The sequence below is a fragment of the Platalea leucorodia genome, assembly GCF_965183815.1.
Source record: "Platalea leucorodia genome assembly, chromosome: 3".
Classification (NCBI taxonomy): Eukaryota; Metazoa; Chordata; class Aves; order Pelecaniformes; family Threskiornithidae; genus Platalea; species Platalea leucorodia.
The window spans coordinates 32,283,061-32,303,133 of NC_138825.1; the positions used below are offsets into that span (position 1 = coordinate 32,283,061).

At 46.0% G+C, this 20,073-nt stretch overlaps 1 protein-coding gene across 5 annotated transcripts in view; it reads right to left on the reverse strand.

Annotated features, from left to right (window-relative positions):
• PPP1CB (protein phosphatase 1 catalytic subunit beta) overlaps positions 1–20,073 on the reverse strand; it is a 100,249-nt gene that overhangs the window by 5,898 nt on the left and 74,278 nt on the right. For 2 of the 5 annotated variants that reach the window (XM_082305370.1, XM_082305369.1), the window contains exons 2-6: positions 15,626–16,849; positions 15,235–15,318; positions 14,513–14,673; positions 10,721–10,837; positions 9,152–9,260 (exon numbers count right to left, since the gene is read on the reverse strand). In XM_082305370.1, the coding sequence (XP_082161496.1) occupies positions 9,152–9,260; positions 10,721–10,837; positions 14,513–14,604 (318 nt within the window). In that variant the 5' untranslated portion in view covers positions 14,605–14,673; positions 15,235–15,318; positions 15,626–16,849. Of the gene's footprint in view, positions 1–9,151; positions 9,261–10,720; positions 10,838–14,512; positions 14,674–15,234; positions 15,319–15,625; positions 16,850–20,073 lie in introns of those variants that run through there. The other 3 variants (XM_082305371.1, XM_082305368.1, XM_082305367.1) reach the window with 3 other exon arrangements.

Consider the following 20,073-nt stretch of genomic DNA (forward strand, 5'->3'; position numbering starts at 1 on the left):
GCCGTCTCCGTCGCTGGGCGGTGGAGGTAGGCGGGGGCACGGGGCAACTTTCTTACCTCTGTGGACATCTTCTGCCTCTGAGGACACCCACCACTGGCTGGGTAAGACCGTAGTAAAGTCTCACTACCTCGACTGAGCGACACAGAGAAGACCGAGTGAAGGAGCTGACAATCCGCCTTTAGATTGACACTTTGCTATAGGGCACAATAAACCTTCACCTTCGCTCTTGCTTTAGTTTATCGTCCCCTCTCGTTATCTTTCATTACGTTTAAAGTGAGTCCTAAAAGAGTTTTAAAATCAAAAGAAATAAATTGTTACCGAAATAGTTATTCTTTTGCTAAGCCTCAAAGTTAGTTGTTTTGCGTAAAAACTGTAGTAGATCACTAAACCACAGATCTCTTTTTAAAATATGAACTACTTTTTATTCAGTGGCCTGTATGCTGTATAGGGTTTAATGCCCATTATTTTCTCAGTAGACCAGAGCTAGCATGCTTTCTCATGTAAATAAACATTTAATCCTATTTCAAAATGCATCATTTGTGCCCCTGAAACCACAACAATGTCAGTTATTTTTAGAAATAGGTATTTGCATAGTTTTACAAGCACGTTTTTCCCAATTTTTTAGAAGACATCCTTTGGTTGCTTAAATGACAATATTGACTAGGCCTGGAAAAAAAAAAAAAAGAGTGGGATACTTCTAAGGATATAAAGCAGGAAAAAAATACAAACATTTTCACGGTTCTCCAAGATGACAACTGCACAGACACATTTCAAAGGGAGCGTACTATCCCTGAAATTGGCTCCAAAGCTCTTTTTTTCTCATTTCCTTTAACCAGAGCTTTTTTCTCTTTGGCTGTTTCAGTCATGGGATAGCAGATACCAAGTGTATTTTTCAACCTGATGTACATTGTCTGCATGATGGTTTAAAAATTCGGTTGACTCCCATTATACATTCTGGAAACATTTTTAACTGCAGCAAGGAAAACTGTCAGGCAAGGGGTGAGATAGTTAGTCACTAATCCCCCTGTTTTTAAAACTGAGTTTGAGGGAGCCATCCCGCAAGCAAGAGCTGCATGCTGAAGCACAGGCCTGCCGCCTTGGGCGGACATGATGGAAGGGAACCAACTTTCTGCTGCATCAAGTCCTTCAGCTCCATACCAACATCTGACCCGCACCGCTTGGGGCGAGCTGAATTTCACCCCACGTTCCAGGAATATCTTCTCACTGGAAGGGCTGCAATGCCACCCATATGGTCCTTGGTCAGCCACCCAAAAAGCAAGTGTCCTGCCTCTCTCTCAGGAGAATGATTTGGGCAAGGGCCATGAGTCTGAGAACGAGTCGGGAGGGCGCAAGACCTGCAGACGTGTCTTTATGCTGTGCAGTTGGAGCGAGTGCAAGAGAGGATAAGGGCTTCTTGCTCCTATTTCTGTGAGCAGTTGCACAGAAACAAGACCCTATGTCTCTCAAAGTCCGTTTGCCAAATTACGGCATCTCCCTCTTTAGTTACGCTGAAGAAAGGGCGTTTATGTTTCACCAGAGAAGCAAATGAAGGGAAGGCTGGTCTGCAGCCTTCTCCTCTGCAGCCACTGAGCCCCTTACGCACAAGCTGCATTACAGCTGCAGAGAGGAAAAAATGTGGGCTACCCTTGCTGAAACATTGGCAGCACATCACTGTTTACAACTGGAATTCTTGCTGCCTGCTTTTACCAATGACAACTTAGGCCAGGAATAGGAAACTTCACATGATGATGAGGTCAACTTTTTTTCGCTTGTCCAGTGCCCCAAGATGAGCGCAAAGCTGCTGAAGTTAAGATTTGTGATTGCTTGCAAAAAATTGAGCTTGAGCCACGAATTTTAGCTGGCTCTTTTGTGTTATCTTTTATAGCACTTCCAGCAGCACGCTCGTTTGAAACTTTTAAAAGCAATTTGTTTTGCTTTTATTTGTTCCTCATTTCAGCTCTCCTGCCTCGATTATCTGTGGCCATACCAGGAGCAATTTTAACTTGACCCGTTCTCGAGTAAATAAGAAGGCAATGCATGTGTTTGTAAAGCGTGTTTAACTTGTGTCTTTCATCTGTGATTAATATTAAATCTATTGAGCTACATAAATAAGTAATTCACTTACAAACCCGTCAAACCGATAGTAATTTCTTCCCCTTGGACTTTACAGCTCTGAGGTATCCCTTCTAATGGTGTAATTTTGTATCTGGAGATAAAAGCAGTCAGCGAGACAAGTTTCACGTGTGGAAGAGGGAGGGCTGCTCAGCTGCTGTTCTCCTCTGCCCCCATCCCACTATATACAATGTACAGAAATGTGCATAAAAATGTAGAGTGGGAATAAAATAACCACTTTGCATGTCACTTCTGCTATGGTGGTTTGTGCATGTGAAGTAGACTCCTGCTCGGCCTTCTGGTTTGGATAACAGCCCTGTAAAGTCATTTCTACCAAGAGACTAGGGATCTGTTTCTGTTCTCATGCAAATGAAATTACTGTAATTATGTAAGCACAAAATCAGGGGCAAATGAGAGGAAACTCTTGTTTTCTCTTTTGTGCTTTCATGGAGTTGGGCTCCTTAAGCACGAATAAGGTGATGCTCTTGTAGGAGATGGAAAGCAATCAGGCACCTGGCCTCGGGAGGACTAGCCACAGCACTTAAGACTTGCAAGCCATGCAATGCATACAGATAGCTGGGTGTCAAAGGGTAGTTTGAAACAAAATAAACTCCCCAAACTGGGAAGGCCCTTGGAGCTAAGCAAAAGGAAACAGTAAGCGCAGGGGGTCTAGATGAAATCCCATCCCCTCTCCGCCTTGTCCAGGTGCCTATATCAAAGCCGTAGGAAAGGATCTCCTTATAGCCAGGGATCCTTTCCTAAAAATAATTGCATAGGACCTCTCTTTGGAAGCAATGATGGGAGTGCTTTCCCTCAACGCCCACCCCAGCACCATTTCAGGCTGTGTGCTGTACTGGTACTGGGCTAAAGCTCTTTATCCATGGGAATTCTCCTCCCTCCACCATTAGCTGCGTATGTAAAACCCTGCATAAGCCATTGTAGTCTCTGGGATCTGGGGGTGGAGAGAGGAATGGAAGAAATCTTGTAGCAGAATATATTTAGCTTCCATCTCTTCCAGGATGCTCCTTCACACCTCTCAGTTAAGTGCATCCAGCCCTGTACCAAGCTGTGGAAATGAAGCAGAATCAGCAGAGCTTTCTGCCTTGATGAAGGGGCCCGGGTTTCAATAAAGCAGCCTCAGTACTGAAAACATAAAAGGGACTCCCCAAGTTATTTGACAAAAGACATTTTAAACAAACTCCACAGGAGAGAAGCTAAGTTAGTTCCTAATACTATTCAGCCATACTGAAAGGAAAGTAAAATTTTATGGCTGTGCAGGAATCAAAAATGGGATCAAGATTATTGGCTAAAAGGGCAGAAATCACATTTACTAAGCTGCCTTTTGTCCGTGATGTTTGGTCTTTGCTGTTTTTCACTTAACAAAACTGCAGAACTTATTACTTGTCCTTAAGGAGTGCTACTGTATGCAGGGAGTAACCAGCTCGTGGTTATCTGCTGTGACCAAAATGCTGACATTTTGAAATGGACGTTATTCATTGCAACCGCTTTGACTGAGGCCATTTCATATGGAAACAATTAAGAGGCAGAAAGCATATCATAACAAAGGAATGAGATGAAAGATCAGGAAATACAAGCAGATTGGATCACTCTCTAAAAATGGATACAGTATTTACTGTTAGCGATTATAATAAATCTAAGACTTGAATTACCACAGGAGAGCAGACACGACTCTGAACTGTAGATTTTCTTGTGCAGTCTAAGAGGAAACAGTTCAGATAAATGTAAAATTTAGGTCCAGGATAGAACAAAACGTAACTTATTTCATATGTGTGCAGAACAGAGGGAGTCTGAAAATAATGCGTTTAAAAAGCGGTCACAATGGGAAATTACAGAGAAATAAACAGCAAATAGGAAATTAAAAAAATATAGTCCACATGCATTCCCTTAAAAGCAAGGGGAAAATATAAATGTACGTTGAAGAACACTCACAGAGATTTGCACATCTTCTTGGGACCAATCTAAATGCAACTGGAAACAAAAAATGGCTAAAAACCAAAATCTGTTTTCTAAGAGGTGTGTACTCGTACAGGCGGGAAATACCCAGGGGGAGGGTTTTTTCCCCCAGTACTATCAGAGAATGAGCGAGGTAGTTACTGGAAAGAATATATCATAATAAAGAACTCTAAAACACCATTTAATACTTCTGTCTGGTTGAGTAATTAAACGAACAGAATATCGTCGCTAAATGAGATGAGATAAACGAGACACTGTCAGTCATACCCAGCTGGGAGCCAGGATGTCCATGTCCCTCAGTTCCTAAAATAGTTATCTGTATTTGGAGGAAAGTTTGGAAATCACTTTCAGTAGCTACCAACACTAGGTCTCCAAGTGCCATAACTGCCATGCCTCAGTGCTGTATGCACACTCACACGCAGAATTTCAATGTCCCAAAACTTGAGTGAACTTAACTTCAACTTGCACTGTTAGGTGATAGCAAACTGCCATCTAACTTCTCACTCTTGACCACTGTCTAGGAGACTAATTTCTGTTGCCACTGAAATCAATTTGAGTTTTATGACTGACCTCACTGGAGCCAGGATTTGGCTTAATGTCTTGATGTAAGCAGCTAATGGTTCTTCTGACAATAGCTCGGAGCTGGAGTAAGTCAGGGCAGAAATATTTAATGCCTTGTGACGGGGTGAACATCCCATTCATGCTATCGGCTTACCTGGCAAAGGGGATATCAGGTGTTGATGCCTTCATTCCTGTTCAAATGCCCTGCTTTCCCCCTGAAATAACAGCAATGCCTAAGTGGAAGGCATCTCACTTCTTCAGGAAGCTGAGAACTGTGCAAATGCCCACTAAAACTGGCTAACGTACATCGAGCAGAGAGATGGTCAGGGGTGCACCTGAACCTCTGAACGGGGCACCACAGACCCGGCATAGCGCCTGCGCTGTCATCCTCCATCATCCTGCCCTCCCTCCGCTCCCCCCGCACCTCCACGGCCCTCACAACATGCGATATTCCGCAACTGCGCTTGTCTGAAGCTAGCAGAGCTTCAGCAAGCTGTGCTGCTGGGGTGGGTGGCATTTGCTGACAGCGCTCTCCCTCCGGCTGCTTCTCCCTTTCTGGAGCATCGCTCGGAGGCAGTGAGCACGCCTCCCGCTGCTCATCCCCAGGCCACCGGCTTTAATCACACGGGGCAACTGCTAAGGTTGCCAGCTGGAAACCCATGCGGTTTCCAGTCCTTTCCCAACTTTGGGAAATGCTTTTCCCTAAGCAGTAGCGAAGCAGAGCGTGGCAGGAGGCGGGTGGCTGGGAAAAGGGGTAGCCCCGCACGGGATGTGAGCTTCATCCATCTACCAGCTGGCTGCAGAAAGCAGCGGTTGCAGAACGAGTAATCCTGGGTGCCACTGGCATTTTAGAAAGAGCTACATATTTGACATAGTTTCTCCAGAAGATCCCTTTAAATAGTAAAACTTTCACACATTTGTATTCAGAGCTCTTACAATTTTATTTTTAAAGGGAACGTAGGTGTGCACGAACAGTGGGTGTGAGACTGACAGCAGTAGACCAGAGCTCTCCATTTGCAGACTAACTGCTGCATTGACTACTATACTGCAAACTCCTGTAATGAAAATACCAAGGATTGAGAGGGCCTTCCCACCTCTGTGTTTATTTTGCCTTTGTCCTCGCAGCTGAAGCTGCCCCAAAGGGAACCAGCAGCTAACGTGGCCCATGCATGTGTGCGTGTGTGTTCAAACACTTGCTAGAACAGACACAAGATTATCAAGCCTTCCAGACAGTAATAACTTTTAAGCTTTAGCAATGCATTTGGATTTTGCACTCCGCTGCCACAGAAGTAGCTTTTTGCATGACGTCACGAGTTCTCTGACACATCCTTAAGCAATGTGTTCGGGTCTATTTTTTATTTGCTGACTTTTTGTTCTTAAAAATAAACAGCTTAGACTCAGATACTTGTACCCAACTTTGGCAATATCAAAGGTTCTTACCAGGTTTCCAAGGACTGGGGAGACACCCAAAAGCACGCATACTGGTCTCTTAAAAGCAGCCTGAAGTACACTATTCTCCATAGCTGGGGTAGCTTATGCCTCTAAGTATCATTCAATAGGTGACTCTGCAAAGGAGAACGATTACGCTGGCCTTCCGACCCTTTCTCCCACTCCAGCCCACTCAGAAACACCTTCTGAAAAAAGCTCCGTGGCAGAATCCCTCTGAACATTTAAAAAGCCTCTTTTTATTCCTTACCTTCTCTTTGAGCCATCTATTCTGCACATGATAAGGTCAGGAGTGGTGCCAATACAGTGTAGAAACTTTCCCTTTCTTGAGGCATGCCAGGTTCATTACTAAATTAAGTGAGTTCCTATATTTTTCTCCAAGACTACAGGCATGCAATTGCCTTCCAGCTATTCCTCTGAATCTTCCAGTCCTCATATGTTAATGTGCTTTGGCTTTTGGTTCAAGTTATTAGGAAGAATTCTTCCTTAGCCTATATTTTATTTCTTTGCTTCCTTTGAATAATTTAGGGTCAAGTTATAATTTTCTCTCGCTGGCTCTAGTCTTGTGCAGAGAAGAGCAAAATTCTTCTCATTTTTGTCATTTTTTTCCCCCCAGCTAATTGGAGTGGTTTTGTTAATGTGCTATGCTTGTATGCTCAGCCCTCTGCTAACCGTCTTAAGACTTGTTTTTTCCTTGCACATTCAATAGACAAAATCAGAGGTGGATCAAAGCATCGTGCCAGTTCTGGATGCTAGAGAAAACGTAGGCGGGAGCTGCCTGACACAGAGTCCCTCCGAAGGTGCCATCTGCCTGCCAGATTACAGGGGACTGTGGTCAGGCAACAACAACGGGAAGAGACCGGTGCCTTGGGCCTGCCTTTTCACGCTCCACCTGGGAAATCTGACTTCCAAAGTTTATTTGCTTTCATAGTGCTAGAAATTTCTGTTATACAGACAGAAATTCTGTTATAAAAGGAATACAAATGCTGTTGCGCAAACAGATCAGGCCCGAGGCTCTGAAGTAACTGCGAGGCCAAAGACTAGATTCGGGATGATCCGAGGCCTGCCCCTGCAGAGAAACCGTCCGCGAAACAGCGACACGGCCTCTCGCTGCGAGGTCAGCGAAGGCTCCTTGTGCGCTCCCCTGATTTTATGGTGGGATCTTTTGTGACGAGTTCCAGCCCTGCCTTCCTTCTCTTCATTTTTTTTTAAAGTGCTTTTGCAGTAGTCAGTTCTCTGAAGCACCGTTGTCTTTCCATTGAATTGGCTGAGAATCTGGGTTAAAGTGACTGACTGATCTGACAACAAAGGAGCGATTGTCATCAGGTCCAAAGGATTTGATATGCTGTTGGTTATAAAATGTACTCGGACAGCCCAAGTTCTGTGCCAGATTAATATTTGATGTCATGGGACTTGACTGGCTGTAACCAGAAGAGCTGGGGCCGTTGTTGGGAAAACGGCCATCTCCCTTTCAGGGGGAAGTTAGGGCTCATAGAAGCTGACAGCCTGACAGCCCAATCTTCCATTTACCCCTAAGCACCAGTCAGTGTGAGCAATGACAATGCAAGTTTCCCCATATTTAATCACTGATAGGTCAAATTCTCTTTGCAACCCATAGGTATTGTGAGTACTTTTTATTATCAGCAACAACTTCGCTTCTTCCAGCAGTTTAGAGGGTTATCAGTGCATGGCTCCTCTCGACAGTAGCTACTCCCTCTCTCTCCCTCCTCCTTCCCCAGCCATCCCCACCTCTCCTACGTATGTGTGAGACCCCCCTATGTGGTCCATGCAACTATATAGTAGTCCAGTATGCTCTGAAATCCTAAACTCTCTCACATAAGGAGAAAACAATTTTGGGCTGCATCATCAACACTGTCCTAAATGGCCGTGTTTTGTCTGTCTGCTGATCCTTTGTCTGAACTTATCCAAAATATCTCTAGGCTAATGAGGACCACGTGCCAATGACACTTCATTTAAAAAGGAAAAAGAGGAAGTTGGTATTGTGGCATGTAGATATTAAAAAAATAAATCAAATAAAACTTGGCATTGTAAATGGAAACCAATGGACTGCAAAACTGTATTTGTTCTAACTGGCTAGAGTACTTGTCGAGTTCCAAGCTGTTTGTCCCTTTCCGAGGAGAGACGAGGTCTGCTCCATTTGTACTGTAATCGCAAGGCTGTTGTGAAATAAGACTTGGACTTTCCACTGTCAAAACAGTTTGTGCACACAAGAAAAAAAAAATCTCAGAACATGCCACGAGACACAAATCCTAGCCCTCGTTTACAGAGAGAATGAAGAGAGAGTGGCTATTTTGTCCGAAGCCATGAAGCAAGTCTCCGTTAGAGAGACTTACGTCTCCATCTTATACTGAGAAATTCTGACTATGGCCCTCTTAACATTCTTTCAGTATCTACAAACTGCAGGCAGCATAGTGTCTGAATAATAATAATTAATGATAAAGCACTGTAGTGCAGGTATACAGTTGCCCTGTAATTCCATGTGACATCTGGCTAGCTGTAACTTTCAGCTCAGGATGCCTGAAGGCGTCACAGGGGACAGCGTTGCTTCTCATCTGCACTACCCGCAACTCTGCTGCTTTTCTGCAAATCTGATTCTTGATCTTTTTATAAATATTAAGAAAACTATATATGACCTAAAACTCTGCTCAACTGAAATATTTACAAAATACCATGTGGAACACATAAAAATATTCCTGTTATGAATAGCCCATTATCACCAACTTATCTACAATATCTGCTTTTTGTCATCTTCCCTATTCTGAATGTTGATAATGATGATTATTCATATTAGACATAGAAACAAATAGCATTTCTTACATGTTCTCATTGACTCTCAGTGCGTATAATTACCATACTAAAGCTAAATTGTTCTAAGGATTTTTATCACTCTGAATTGCATTGGTCAAAAGCCCTCCAAAACTCTTTTCCTAGGATTTTCACATGTACAGTCCTGAGAACTGAAGTTTTCATTTCATTTTCCAAAGACTGTGGGGTTTTAAACTCATCACCTTGAGGATGGGAAGCCAATCAAATGTACCTTGCAAGGCTGAAGAGTGTTGTTTTCAGGCTGGAGAAGGTACAACTGGACAGGAAGACTGGGAACCAGAATAAGACCTGCCAGCTCTGACAACAGGATAAGGTGAAAGCTAAAAAGAGGAGACAGGTAAAATGAGCACATCTTATTCTTTGAAGTCTGAACAAGCGATGCTTGAGGTTAGAACAATGCAGTAAAAGATTATTAGGACAAAATACAAAGAACTTGGAATTTGTGACTTTGAGCTCTGTGGCCTTCCGGTGCTCTGCCCGCAGGAGCCTGTTCCAGCCACCAGGACTGTCCTACCAAAGAGTTGTGTCTTCGAAAACCATTCTCCAAAAATTTTAACCGTATGGAGTATGCTATGCAAAGCAGTTATCAAAAAACAGATACCAGCTCTGTCCTTGATATTAAATAGGATCATTTGGATTACTGCAATCAAATATTAAAAAAAAGCATTCATTACGAATGTGAATTTACATCCCTTCAATTGTAGAAATGATCAGAAGAATATCTCATTTAAAATTAGCATTCTTTAAGTAAGGCTTAAAAATGGAATTGATTGGAGAATAATAGCCTATCCAGCTCTTTGCTGCCTTCAACTCTTGCATGTATTTATTACCAAAGTCTTTAAAATAAGAAGTTTCTCTTAAGAAATATATAGACCATTATTATTTCCAGCCCATATCAGTTACACAGCCCCGATGACTTTGGGGCGAGAGTTATTTTGGGTTGGTTCCATTGGGATGAGAATGCTGATGGAGTTGGCTAATTCCTTACATCAGTGCTCTTGATTAACACTGAATGCACGAAGCCCTTTGTCCTTGAACTTTCAAAACAAAGGCCAAACAAGAAGCAAGGAGTTTTCTTTGCAGTTTCAAGTGTCTTTTGCTTGAAAGCACTGTGCCCAAAATCCCTCCCTCGGCTTTTCTTTGGGGTCACACTGCTGGGGGCTCCTCCAGCTACACCTGAGCCTTCTTGGCTCTCTGTCCTGTTTCTGTCTCTCTTCTACCCCCCAAAGGAAATAGCTGCCTTCAAGTTGATCTCTACCTGAATGGGTAGATTAGCCCCTAGCCAAACCACCCTGCTGCTCAGTTCAGATTCCTGAAGAGCCTTGTGGGGAGCCTGCCCAGCTCCAATTGTTTCAGTCATCTGTAAGCGAAAGAATGGTTAATTATTCTGTTCTCACCTGAATGGTTGGCATCCATCAGGAACACCAGCCCAAGCCCGCAGGATATACTGAATTCTTTCTGAAACACCCTAAACTCAGTCATCATTGTTGTAAATGCTGTCCCGCCGCTCCTGCTGCTTCCTGAGACGGCCGCTGGAGAGCTGAGCCTCCAGTATCATCCAGCTCAGCACCAGGGGCTCCCCACACTTTGTACACCCCACTGTCATTTCCAGACCAAGAGGTATTAGGCCATGGGGGACTATTTGGGGCTTGACTCTGCTGCTCCTGCCATCATCTTGACTTTGAATTAGTATTATCTGTGATGGCTTTTTGTCTGCCTACATCTTCCTGACATGCGCAGTTAGACGCTGCAGTGGAAATGCTGTTAAATTTGAACCTACCTAAGACTCCTGGGTTCCATCATGCCCAGCTGCCACCTGCCATGAACTTGGGCACTCCTCAACACTGCCACCCCTGCACCGTGGGGGTCCAGGCTGGAGACAAAGCTTTCAGCTGCCCTATGGATGAAAAAGGAATTTCTTTTATTCTTCAGAGGCTACATAGAGGGAAATATGTGTTATGGTAAAGGAAAATGCTATCTGCAACGAATGGACAAGCTCTGGCTGTCAGCGTAAAACGTTCATAGGGTGTATGCTGAAGGAAAGGCAGATTATTTCTTAGGGATCGTAATACTTCTTTTTGTCCATTTTGGTTCAGTGGTTTCTTACTCTATTTCTTATCTGTTGGCAGACTAATTTCCCTTATATTTCAGAGGAAACGTGCTGAATGGCAGATCACAGGCCAGTCACTCGGCTGATGCCAACTGACATCTGTATGTTAAGCTAAACCGAGCGATCTTTGGCCCTAACAGAAGCAGAAGTCAACTATATGTACACAATACATACAAACACACAGAAAGCAGCAAAAAAACCCTAAACCCAGGCACACCACTCCAAAGATTATAAGTAACTAAGCAGAACAAAGGTCTACCCCTAAATGCTAAAGATCAGTGTAAGGTTTTTTTTATGGCTGATAACATACTGTACCCCACTGTTAAGGTGAGGACTTTTTATAGCTGAACGATACCTAACGATCAGCTTTTACATGGCACATCTCATAAAAAAAGAATGAGAAAGTGCTCTACCAAGAAGGTCAATATTGTTATCTCCATTTCTCAGAAAGGAAAGCTGAGCAGCAGGGAGTGGAGGTAAGGTGCCTAAGGTGCCTTACTTAGAGGGGTGTAGGAGTGCAGACAACTTCCCCAGTCCAGAAGCCAGAAACAAGTATAAAAAGGCCAACCTTGCTTTACTCGGGCAGTTACACACACAGCCCTGCTTATAGTAGGAATGTTTCCCAACCACTGCAAACACTAACTCAGCTCCACCGACTGCGCTGAGAGTGCCTGCGGCAGCCAGGACCATGTCTATGCTAGGGCAGAGGCAGATGAAAAAGTTCCTGCACCGTCAGCTGGAGTATGAAATTACAGCACTTCAGCTGCTTTGCAGGAGCGGCCGCGCGCGTGCCCAGCCGCCGCCGCGAAGGCGAGGCCGCTCACCCTTCAATGAAGTGATGTAAACCACACCGGCGCGGGGGGAAGGAGCGGAGGAAAGGACAGGTTAGGAAGAAAGCCGGAGCGGGGATTTACTGTATCTATCGCTGTTCAGCTATCCCAGCCGGTGCATCCTTACCACACTTCTCAAACGCCAGTGTCCAGCTGGGAGCTGGTGCACTGCAGCCACCAGTGCCTCAGGCAGACCCGGCACGGCATGGCGTTTGCAGCTGTACAGGGTCAGTCCCTCTGCAGAGCAGCCCGAAGGAAAAAGCCAGTCTCCTGACCCCACGGGACTGCTCATCGACCCAAGGTCCTGCTCCTAACTGCTCTGGGAAGCAAGTAAACGACACGGCAACATTTATTGTTTGATTTAACATGAAACTGACAGAGCAATTAAATCCAGTGCAATAAACACTGGGGACTATGAAAGAGGAGATAACCACACACACGCGTGCGCGCTGAATGACAGGTTCCTTTTCTTAGTCCTAGTCTGATCCTTTGCCTGTGAGGAGTGATCATCCATCTGGGAAAAGCTTTGGCTGCATGTGCCACGGGCCTGGCCTGCTGACCCTGGTTTCCTACGTGCTGCCGGAGAGTGGAGAGTGAACCTCTTGCCACAGAGTTCAGAGTTCTCCACCGGAGACGGAGGACAGGATCGCTCTCCCTTTCCTTCTACTTGTGCAGGAAAAAAAAAAACCTCTCTGGATAACTCATTAACCCAAATTACCTTCCGTGCTTATCTCACTCTGCTGGTTAGTTGCACTAACAGCCTTTCAGGAAGACTTTGAGAACCCTGCGAAGGTCCTCCGCGTGACTTTTCAGACCCGTTGGAGACCTGCCAGTGCCCATTCCTTTACTTGACCCAGCAGCCTCAGCAAGGGAAGCTGTAGTGCAAGGCTCACCTCTTCAGTAAGGCTGCTCCATTTGCCTCCGGTTTACCCTGCGTGAATCACGAACTGCGGTTTCCACATTTAAATCCCAGCAACATCCCCTGCAGCCAGCTACCCTGTTGGTCGGTCTGCCTTTCAGCTCGATGTGGGAAAAAAATCTAGGAGCAGTTAGTCTCCCGATAACGATGTATATAGCAGACCGTGCATCTATATGTTGTCATGGAGATGCCATGGGATACATCTGAGGGTTTTGCTGGTTGGGTTTCTTCTGCATCACACATTTGTACAGAAATTAGGTTTTGACAAAAATATAGTATCCAAAGTTTTCCAGAGCATAAGTGGAACATAGATCTGTGTCAGAGCAGATCAGGTCACCTTATTCATGATAACTTGGCATGGGCCTTAATTTTTTATTTTCCACTTAAATTGCTCCTGATTTCATATCCGCATAACATCACCAAGTTCAGAGAACTAAACTAGTCGAAAATAATTGAAGGGGAAAAGAAGCAGGCCATATGTTTTAAAAGCAACAATTAAAAAATGCAAGATGATGGAATATAATAGACTTCTGCAAATACAGTGGGACTGAAATAACTGGTCGGGGAATTGCCCTTAACAGTTAACCTGAGTCATCTGAAACCTCCATCATTTTCCACCTTTACCGGATATTTTTAAGATGAACAATTTCCCTGCTTGTGTCCGTCTTTTTTTTTTTTTTCTATTAATATTCTCACAAATTTACTAAAAGGTATTTTCAGTTAAACAGGGATTTTTTTTTAATCTTTTAAAACGAGAAAGAATTAATCCATTTCTAAATCGCACCTTGTCTGTAAAAGACAAATCACGTGGCCAATGGCAATCATATTCCAAATAGCACAGTAAACGCCTGCAATCAAACAGGCCGAGGACCTATCAGCTAATTATGTAATCAGAAGCAAACCTGAGAAGCCACCACCAGCTCACCACCTTCAGACCATCTTCAATCTGAGCATTTTTAAAAAAATATCATCTTAGTCTTTCTACATAACATCCTTACAGTATAGCCTTTTCTGTCTATCCACACAGTTAAACCTCTCACCTATCCACGCTGTCATCTAATTGCGCTAGATGAATTTTTTAATTTACTTGGAAGTGACAGTCAGCTGTTGGCCTCCTTCTGAAGTTATTCAGATTTGAGATTACTCTGGAGAACCTGCTGCATTTTCACACCACCACTAGTGCAGATCCACTGACTGAGAAAAGCTCCCTTGTGTCTGTTGACATGAATAATCCCCAACATTTTTAATATAGGCTGCCTTTGCCAGTTGGCTGACACTTGTGCTATGCCATGAATAAAAGCTATTTGATGACAGTTGAGAAATGGATGTGAGACACTTGCTGCTATATTTCCTCTGCTGTATAGGAGCTAGTCCCTATTGTTTGTCATGTGCAGGAATGTAAAGATGTTAAAGGCAACTTGAATGCAGCCAGTGATGACGTGGTAGCGCAAGGCAATACAGCGAAGTGAGACCCAAAACCTCTTCTAATAGCCTGCTTCTTATTTATGTTCCTCGAATGGCTTTGCTGCCTATAGGAAGTTTAAGTCGCTGTAAATTTAAATAACATGTTTTTATGCATTAACCTAGCTGGAGCGCCCAAAGTGTACTTTCACATCAACATAGAGAAGATTCCTCTTGTTACCCAGCTAGAGAAAGTTTAGAGTTTTCTGTGTGTCATGTAAGCAACAGGATTAATAATGAATGGTTACTTACCAGCAACTGCTGCTCTTCAAAAGACCCTTGTGTGTTTGTATCTGTGGGGTGTGCACTGTAGGAGAACCACAAATTCCTGGTGTGAAGAACATGCGCTCCAGGAAAACCACATGAGACAACAGCTCAGGCGACTCTGCGCAAGTGCATGTGGAGTATTATCACTAGCAAGGAAGAAAAAGATAGGGATTTAAGGTAGAGTTGACAGAACAAGAGGAAAAATGTTTGGCTAATAGAAAATGGGAGATGAATTGAGGTGTCAGAGGAGCGTGAAGAAAAAAGCAAGATTGAACCATCCAAGAACAAGATAAAATGAGCAGAAAGGAGGGGTGACTGGGAGAATACAGGCAGGAGGAGGAGTGGGAGGAATGAGATCAAAGGCAAAGGAACATTATGGAGGGCCTTGAAGGGGAAGATAGGGAGATTTAATTGGAGGCTGAGACATGAAATCAGTGGGATTTGAGAGAGATCTGGTGTGTCACAGCTGTGGGATTTTTAGCAGGAGACTTCTGAGCAACCTAGGGGGAAGAAAGTAAGAGCAGAAGAGGGGAAGGAGGACAGACTGCTGCAGCATAGACATCTACTGCATGGACAAGAGCCTTTTGAAGATGAACAGTAAGGGAAAGGCAGATTTAAAGAAGATTTAATACATCCTAATAGTTTAGGAGACAAAGCTTACAGATAATCCATTAAAGCCCTTTTATTACCAAAAAACCCCAACAAACCTGGTGAAGTTTAAAGGACTAGCAGGAGGAGACAGCACATGGTATACTCAGCAGGCAAAAGTCCTTAAAAGTATATCCAGCGGCCTGCAAAAAAATCAACAAGAAGAGGGCTGTTATCCTGAAACAGAGCATTCACTTGATTCCAGACCAAGCTGATCCTTGCCCTGGGTTTTGCACTTACTGCTAAGTCATAATAAGCAGATTTACAGGTTAGTCAAAGTTTTCTCTCCCACTTATGTCCTTACCAGAGTTTTCTCTGAAAACCTGACCCAGCTGAGAGAGGTGCTGCCCTCTGCCCTGTTGTCAGATCAGAGCTGGAGCTGACAAAATGCACCTGCCATAACGACTCACCAGTAATGACCCTGCACCTTCAATATAAAGTTTCAAGCACCTGATATTAGCGTGACGCAGGCGAGCTCTGCCATCTCTGCCTACAGGCCTGGAGTTTTGCAGAGTGTCGAGCTGTTACAGGGCACTCTGGACCTTTGTGCTGCTGGTGGTGGTGGTGGTGGTGGTGGTGGTGGTGGTGGTGGTGCCGGTGCCGGTGCCGGTGCCGGTGCCGGTGCTGGTGGTGGTGGTGCCGGTGCCGGTGCCTGGGGCTTCACGCAAGGAGAGATGAGATGACGATGCTTCATAGCTGTCTCTGGGAAAGGAAGGCCTGTGCTCTCCAGCAAATGGCTGAGACAAAAATCTGCACGAAACCAGCTGAAGCAGCATGAGAAAAATCAGAAGACAGAGAGAACTATTTTCCCCCAAGAAGAGGGGAAAAAATGGTGTGCGTACATAGGCAGTGTCCTGGTAGTTACAAGGCGAGACACGGTGACACAATGATGGCGTAATTTCCAGATGATATGTCAAGCAGCAGATCCTTTGGAAAGCTCTGTTGGTCAGATCAGCTTTTGGGATGTGTGACTAACAGCAATGGGTCATAATAATTATTTTTTAAATGTCACTTCAAGCACAGTTTTCTCCTGATTATCACTAAAGCACATTTCTGGCACAAAGCGCCTCTGTTCAGTGTATCTTGGTAGTATCTGAAGCTAGCACTCAGCTCTAGGCAAAGATGTTAAAAACAGTATATAATTTTGCTCTTGCAAGGGAGAATCTCACAATTAGGCCATCTGCTACCTTCCACACCAGCGACGGCTCGTCCTCGTATTTGCTGATAGAACCGGGGATGGCAATTAAATAGCAGCCCTTCCTTCCCAGCCTCACCAGCTATACCCCTGCCCGCTGCACCACAGCTCCTCTTGTGCAGCACCCACCAGAGATGTCCTTCTTCACCTGAAAACAGACAAGCTGCTGCGCTCCCCTGCTGTGCATCTCCCTGTGGCTGGTCTCTGCCCCTCTCCTTTTGCCCTGGCTTTGGCTCCCTTGAGCCATTGCCACCGCCCCAGGTGGGGAGGGCTGATGTTGATGTTGCAGAGGATGGGGCTGCAGCTCCCCGATGGCGTGATGCTCGTTCCCCCATCATGTCAAGCAGTCACAGTGAGATGAGAGCTGCCTCTGCACCTGGCGTGCCTGCTTTCATGTAGCTTGAGCCTCCTTGGGACAAATCTTCTGTTTCAAAGTAGACTGAGAAAGCGACGGATAGGCCACGCTGATTTCAGCCTTCCTGCAGACAGGAAGAGAGGGTCTCATAATACGACGTCTCTACAAGTAACTGCGCCCTGGCATAGAGATACCCACCCTACCTTGCGCTGCAGCGGTCAGCCGTGGTGGTGTGCAGCTCAGCACAGCTGGGCACCTTCACACTTCCATCAAACCCAGCTTCTCCCAGAGCCTGAGCAGCCCAAATCTGCATCCCTGCAGCACACCACAGCCACCTGGGCAGACAGTCCACTAGCTCCTTCTCCCGCGTGCTCCCTGCACAGCACTGGCACCGTGGCGTGCCGACCAGCCCTGCTCTCTGGCTGCATGTAGTTAGTCTTCCCCTTCCATTCCCAGCCCGCGCCCTTGCCCTTGCTGCACTCATCAGGCACCCTCCTGTCCTCCAGCTCACTGCAGAAGACAGCTCTCTTCAGTAGGCTGCTGGTGGGTAACATGCCTGACTCATAACCGTTTTCTTTCTTTTAAGAAAGATGGATATCTCTGAAGATGGTAATTTTTATGTCTCTCAAATTCATAATCCTATGATTGCTGCGATATTCAGCATCTGAGTTACTACAGCACAGCGGCTGGATGCAGCGGCGTGCTCGGAGGCTGAGTGCCAAGCTGGGAGCAGATAAACACGCTGCACACGCTTTATAAGCCACAGAGACCTGGAGCCACTCCGTGCTCTCAGATACAACGCTTTGCCTGCTTTCGGCGCATCAAACACATTAGCATGTTTTCAGCAGGAACTGAAGACCCAGAAGCGAGAAGGCAGACCCTGGGCTTAGCTTCACAATTACTTTTCCTCTGACAGTTTTTCAGAAAGCTAAATATTCATGCACTCTAATTAGCATGTGTTTCTTTAAGGGGGCTTGTTCTCTTCGTGCTAATCCCGACTGAATTGCCGAGCACTGAAAAAAAAATGAGCACAATGGCATTTTGCTTCTGGTGCTGGATGAATTCACCTGTGGGGCAGCCACTTAGTGCAAGGGTCCCTGCGTCACCCAAATGATGAAATGGGGCTCGCTCGGCTCATTTCAGTGAGCCGCGTTTTCCCTTGCTGGGCTCTCCGGCTTGGGCAGACATTTGAAACGGGAGGTGGTCTGGGTCGATGGAGATGATGTTTGTCATGGGGAAGAGGACGCGTTCGTGCTGCCAGGCAACCGGCTCTGCAGCACCCGTGCCAATGGCTGCGAACACCTCTGCAGAGGCAGGTCTAGAGAAGGAGCGACCAACCCGCGGCTGCTTGCTGCTGGGGGGCCCCCATCACCCCATGGAGCCCGAGGGGTGGCACAGCTGCTCCCCTGCAGAGGCAAAGCAGGGAGATGGGGCTGTGCCCCCTCCCCTGCCTGCCTGGGGGTCCCTGTCCAGGGGCTGGAGCAGCGAGGGGGCCAAGCAGGGCTCTCGGGGAGCCTGGTGCCCACTGCATCGATGGAGACTTTCTGCCGTGCTTCCAGCTACGGTTTCGGTCAGTGCTCCTCTGTGGTCGCTGAGGAATATGCCCTTACAGTGCAGACCCAGGTGAGAGGCTGCCGTTCGCATGGCTGTGCTGCAGGGTCTGCGGGGGTGTCTGCAGAGCCCCCCGCGCTCCCTCAGCACACATCCTCAGGTGCATGGGGGCATTTCACCCCTTCTGCAGCAAGCTCGCCAGCCCTGCCTGCTCACCCCTCTCCATCCTGTGGCACGGCCTCACTGTGGGGCTGACACGACCCAGCTGCTCCTTCGCTCACCCAATTTTCACTCTATATTCGTGCCCTAAAGAAACAAACCCCTTCTCATCATCCTCTCTGCTGCATCTTCAGCTACCCCTGGCAGGGGCAAAAAGAAGGGAGAGAAGAGGGACCACAGACCGGTGTTGGTACCGGCATGGGGAGGAGGTGCAATTGCTATTTATTTCGGCTGATGGGCTCCGGAGGGAAGTCCTATGCTCTACTCTTAGCCTGGGCCATGAATTTCTTTCCCTAAGCCCTGCTGCAATCTGCCACACACAGCTTGTCAACTGAGGATACAATAGATTTTACTCATGACAGATATGCATACACACACACACACACACACACACACACACATATATATATATGCATGAAAAACTCATTCAGTAGGATTAGGCAAAATTATGGTAAGGTGTGCAGAACAGCAGTGCTATCCGCTGCAAGCATGTCCTTTGCTTACTCATTTTGATAAACGACTTTGATTTCTGCCAGTCTCTCACTCCAAGAATATTCTTGCAAAGACAACATGGAGACCCTTGTATTAAGCGTTTCAAGAAGTTTTCATGCAGCAATAGTTAGGCCTCTACATTCTTGTATCTCCTGGGGAAATTTTAATTCAGATTTTCATTTTACAGTTTTTATTTTACAGTTTAGGGGCAGATACCTGGAATGCTGAGGAACACATCTTGTTCTGTCCCACTTTGTCCTTCGTGGACAGTGTTTGGCCATAAGTCCAGTGAGAGGCACATAACTTATTCAGAGACATGCAGATGACATGTACTCTCACCCCTTTGCACAGCTCAAACCCTAGAAATACCAATGTGAGGTGAGAGCAGGTGAAGAGAAAGGCAAGACTAGATAATTTATTGCAGCTCCCCCCTATGGTAGTTCCAGATAAATCTCCACAGATGAAATGTTTGCAGCAGAAGTTTGAAGCTGGGGGATAGGAATCACGTCCCTTCTGGGTCCCAGGAGCAATTTACTTGCAGTGCGGGGGCTAGACGCTGGGTACAGCGAGCAGAAGCGCAACAGCGGTAGCAAAGTGCAGTTCAGAAACAGCGTTTGTTCCTGAAGCTCCCTCCCCATTTTCCCTGAATGCCATCACTTCTGCTTGTAGCGAGGCAGGTGGCACAGCTTCCCAATGCAGATGGCCGTCGGAGACGGAGCACTGCCTCCTCCCGTGCCTGTGGGTGCAGCAACCAAGCCTCTCCCGGCCCGAGCAGCCTGGACCAGAAAGCAGACTCTGTTACAGGCGTGCGCAGCGCTGCTTGATGATTCACTCCAACTAGCTTTGCATTCCCTTGGGAACACAGAAGGGAGGCAGGGAGCAGATCAGCACCCCGCAGACCCAGTTTCCCCATACCTAAGCTTACCCTTTTAGCAAGCCTGTGCCCCTACTTAAGGGGAGTACGGAAAACCTGTCAGAATAAACACCGTTAAGGATTACTGTTAGGATGTATGAAGCGAGGATTTAGACTACCGCCTCGAACTCTCGTCAGTCCTAATAAGAGGTGAGGGGTGAGCTTGAGGGCGG